We start from the raw sequence: 4,816 nt of genomic DNA, 5'->3' as shown, positions 1-4,816 counted from the left end.
AAAAAAAAAAAAAAAAAAAAAAAAAGGGATTTTTTCATATGGATTGAGGGAGGAAACCTGAGGAAAAGTAGTCACAAAAAGCCCACGGCTGGGATCCAAACCCTCAAATTATAAAGCAAAATTCATCGTTTATTTTTCTTTCAATCACCTATTTTTTCATAGTTTTATTTAGTAATATTTTGCAGAAAATGTGTAAATTTTCAATGTAATCTATCTTTTAAAATGTTCCGTCTTTATGACTTTTTGACCCTTTTTTGTTTAGTATTAAATGAAACAAAAGCAAAAAACTAGATAAATAAAACCTGAACTTTTTCCTAACTTCCATTATTGTAGTAACCATTATTATGTTTTTACTGAACTAAATTACATCCAAAAATTTCAGAATATTCTATTAGACCTTTGCTTAAAAAAGTCATTCAGTTCAAGGCTGTTTGTTGTTTATAATCCCAAGAGATTACGAAGGATTAAAACCAAAAAATTATGAATAAAATGGCGGCTGATAAATTGCATTAAATCTCTAAAGTCATGGATGCTTTCCAGATGTAAGCATAAATATAAACTCAACTTTGATCAAATAAATAATACAAAAAATGATTCCCTTGAATGATTTTTTTTTTTTTTTTTTTAAGAAGTAGATGATAATTGGTTGAATTGATCCTCTACCAAAGAAAAAAACCTGAACTACTTTATCCTGATAAAATAAAAAATGAAAAGGAAACAGTCGTCTTTGCCAACTCACCACTAGATTACTATGACACAAAAAGGGTCTAATCATATTTTCAAAGTGTTCCTACATGATAATGTTGTTTTTAGCCAAAAAACCTGTGTCGTTTTCTAGGACATAGTTTCTGCAGAGCGGCAGTATTATAAATTCACCTCTGAGTTGTGGGTGGGAGTGTTGGTGTGGAGTAACTCCCCATTTCCTATCATCCAAATGTTTAAACACTCTCCTGCTAGCTTATAGCCCTTCACAACCCCAAGCTAACGTTACCAATTGATCAAAAATGGCGAGGAATATCGGAGCTAGTGGATGCATCAGAAAGGAGCAGAGCATGGAGTTTGTGGCCCGCCTACAAGGTTTATTCGACGTCATCAGCTCCTGATTCACAACAATTTGAATAAAGAAATACTCAGAAATACAATTTTAAGATGAACTTTTATGACCAGAACAATGCCACAAGAACATGTTAAAATCAGTGGAGTGGCGATTTAAAGTTCAGGAGGAGAAATTTCTAACTAATGCTGGTTTTGGACCCCATCCCCTGATCTGACTGAGTGGTACCTCTTCTTCTGTATAAAAAGTTAGTGGGAAAATAACAAACATATGAACCTGTGTTTTTGGTTTTTAAAGTCACATAAAAGTCACACCTGAGTTTAGGTCGCACCTCCAGCCATCATATGCAAAAAAAAAAAAATGCTACATGTACTGCACAAAATGAGGAGATGACACCACACCGAGACACTGAGATGATCAAGTCACCTCTGCAGCTCTTCTTCTGAAAAAGGATGTAAATCTCTGGGAAAAACTTCATTGAGTCATCTGCCAACACCCTGTATTAACAATAGTATTTTGCTGAAGCCGTTAGTATCTTAAACAGTTGGGGTCTACCTCTTCGTCGTCGCTGGGCACATGCTGGTAGTCGGATTCGGATGACGTCTCCTGCAGCCTCTGGTACTCTGCCGTCTCCCCCATGTTGGGACTGCAGCACCCGGCCTTCACCGGAGCGTCCTCAAAGCTTGCAACAAGCAGCCGTCCCAGTTGACGAGTAGCCCAGTCTCATGGCGGTCATTGAAAAGCACAGAGAGTTTGGCGCATCTTTGATTCCCCCCTCCTTTCCTGTCAGCATTTATGCCGAGTCAGCACTTTCATTTTTTTTTTTTTTTAAGCAGTGACCGCTCCAAGGCAGGCAGGATTATTCCAGAATAATTTTGAAGTCTTCTGGTCAGGATGAGGATTTCTTTTCTTTCAGATCAGGTGTGGCGCAGGGCGGCAAACGCAACGCCACGCTGACCTCCCTGTTGTCTCTCTCTGCTCTCTCCGACTGTTCTTCATCCTCTGCTGACACATCCAGTGATGCCCTCGCTGCCCCCCCTTCCCATCCCCGCTCTCACACAAGCATCCGTCTGTCGATCTCACCTCGTCTCACTCATCGACTTAAAGCAACAACAGTCTTTCTTTTACATCGTTTCTTCATCTTTTCTTCAGATCAGACATACGAGCAGCTCAGATCTGAGATGAAATCTCTGCCTGGTCCTAAAGGGACTTCCCGACTGTTCGGTCGATGCTTAATCCTCCGCTGCTTTTCTTCTCTCCTTTCCTCCTTTTCCTCGGCCCGGTCACTTTTACTTCCTTCACCGTTTCAGCCTCCGGCTGAGTGGTCGGCTCCTCTATTGCCGTGGCAACCAATCCCATCTCCTCCCCGCTCCTCAGTGTCCTGCAATCCAGTCCCGTCAAAAGCCAGCCAATGATGGCGAGGCAGGAAATCTGAGGGTGGGTCAGCACGCACGAGAGGAGAGAGGTGGGGGGGGGAGTGTCCTAATAAGAGGAGTTAATCTTCCCTGTGAGAGAAAAACACAGCCATGCTGCCGTGTGTGTGTGTGTGTTTGTGTTTGTGTGTAGCAAGGGCACCTCTGTGCTACGGAAAGGGGATCCAGGCCATCTGGATCCATGCGGAGAGGACATCTGGATGGACAAATGTAGGATAAAAGGGCGGTGTGTCTACACCTCCTGCACTACAAGGCACCGATGCCACCCTAAAGCTGGCATCCAATTAACTCTCATCCTTCATCCATCTGATCAGAAAAGTTCTTCTCTTTCCTTTTTATTCCTTTCATCTGTCCGTTCTCATCCAGATGCATCCCTCAGGCGAGTTTCCTGAAGGAAAAACTCCTGTTTTCTCTTTTATTTCCATCTGCTCACAATACAAACCACAAACTAATCTGCACAGCACCTACACATGAATTGTGACGTGTTTTTAGCCATACAATACTCTGCATTCATGGCCACAACATAAAACTAACCATCAGTTCAGAAAATGTTTTCAGCTATTTCTGGGAGGTAAAATCAGAAAAGTTAAAAAATTTATTCACATATTTTAATAACATTGGGTTTCCCATGAACCTGATAGCTATGTCCTACATTATTAAAGGGACGCAAAAAGCTTTTAGGACAAGGCAGTTCTTGCATGCCAGCGGTCTTGTCAAATGTAGGGAGGCGTGTATATCAGGATAATATGGAAATTATGTTTTTTTTGTTTGTTTGTTTTTTTAATAAAATACCCCAGATATCAGTAGTAATGATGAGGCTGTATATAGATTTTATTCTTCTTGGTCCTCAGGAACAAACACAAGAAGTCCAAGAAAAACTAAATGTAATTGTGCTAAAAGTGGACATAGAAAGACTTAATGGATCATGGATTCTTATTGCTGTGTCTCTAAGTCAGATTGAAGACCAACTCTGATGAAAGTTGTGTTGCTAGTGTTTCTTATAAAGGCCTAGGATAACATTTAAAATAAAATTATTCCCTCAAATTACTAATTTATATTCACAATTTAGTATTTTGTGGAAACAAATGGTAAAAATGGTAAATGGCGTACACTTGTATAGCGCTTTCTACCCTCCTTCGAAGGCCCAAAGCGCTTCACAGTCACAGACCCATTCACCCATTCACACACACATTCATACGCTAATTGTACACTAATTACACTAATTTTGCAGTTATTATTGGTATTTGTTTTTACAAATGAGTTTTTGGTGCTCATAAATAGTATTAAGTATTTTGCAGTTATAAATAGTTTTTTGTGTTCATAAATAATGTTTTGTGGTTATAAATAGTATTCTGTTTACACATATTAGTATATTGTTGACACAAAATACTTTTTTCAGGCTCTCAGATAGTGGCAGAAATTCATTATACTAAAAGAACTAATTTGTGTCCCTCCCAATACCAATTTGTGTCCAGAAAATGCTAATTGTGGCAATAAGTCTACAATTGGAAACAGACGAAAAAATGCAGTTTGAAAAACATCGTATTTGTGATGTAGAAAATATGCTGGGTGGGTCACAAACTCTCTGCTCCATTCCATAACGAAGTAGGGAAGGGGGGCGGGGTTCCTGCACGCCATCTGTCCTATTCGCAACTCAGTTGAATTTCTAATGAACGCTCGGCAGAAACTTTAACCTAGAAAGCGACAGGTTTTCGTGATTTTGGTTAAAAACAGCGTCATCATGAATAAAAGACCACTGGGAACGCTTTTACAACAGATTAGAGGGAAAATTTTAATTCTAGAAATGTCAGTGACTAAAAGGTCATTTTAAACATTTAAACTGTCAGTAGGCAAAAAAAAACAAAGTCAGATTATTAAAAGTAAATATAAAACCCAAATGAATGAGATGTTGCATATTTCATGTTGGTTTCAGGCTAAATTTGGCTCAAAAACAACACGAAGATCCCTGCTAAACCCTTCCCTGCTGAGCCTCAGCTCTTCCTGCAGAGTTTCCTGCTATCAAACAAGCTGTCAAATATGCAGAAATCTGTCTAAAAAATCTAGATATCTCAAACATTTTATAAATACCGTCTTAAAGCTTTTTTTCCAAAAGTATTACGTTTTCCAAGCTCTACCTCAGAGAAAATATTCTGGTCATTTATGTTTAACTGATTCCATCGTTTTAGAGTTCAACACATTTTTTATGACTTTTTATTTACATTTGTTTTTGTTAAAAATTAAAACATCCTCTGTAATAATATAAAAAATTTAGCAATGCTGTTGAACCAGAATGCGAAAGCTATATTTACCTGTTTTTTTTTTTTTTTTT

The 4,816-nt window shown here is 38.6% G+C and overlaps 1 protein-coding gene across 1 annotated transcript in view; it reads right to left on the bottom strand.

Moving 5' to 3' along the window:
* Positions 1–3,590, bottom strand: part of LOC112147140 (activated CDC42 kinase 1) — a 51,751-nt gene extending 48,161 nt beyond the window's left edge. Inside the window, exon 1 of the mRNA XM_024273285.2 lies at positions 1,610–3,590. Within this exon, the coding sequence (XP_024129053.1) occupies positions 1,610–1,693 (84 nt within the window). The 5' untranslated portion in view covers positions 1,694–3,590. The remainder of the gene's footprint in view (positions 1–1,609) is intronic.
* Between the last annotated feature and the right edge of the window lie 1,226 nt (positions 3,591–4,816).

This window comes from Oryzias melastigma, linkage group LG17, assembly GCF_002922805.2.
Source record: "Oryzias melastigma strain HK-1 linkage group LG17, ASM292280v2, whole genome shotgun sequence".
In the NCBI taxonomy this organism is placed as follows: domain Eukaryota; kingdom Metazoa; phylum Chordata; class Actinopteri; order Beloniformes; family Adrianichthyidae; genus Oryzias; species Oryzias melastigma.
The sequence above is the reverse complement of the archived record's forward strand: the minus strand, read 5'-3'. Positions and strand labels throughout refer to the sequence as shown.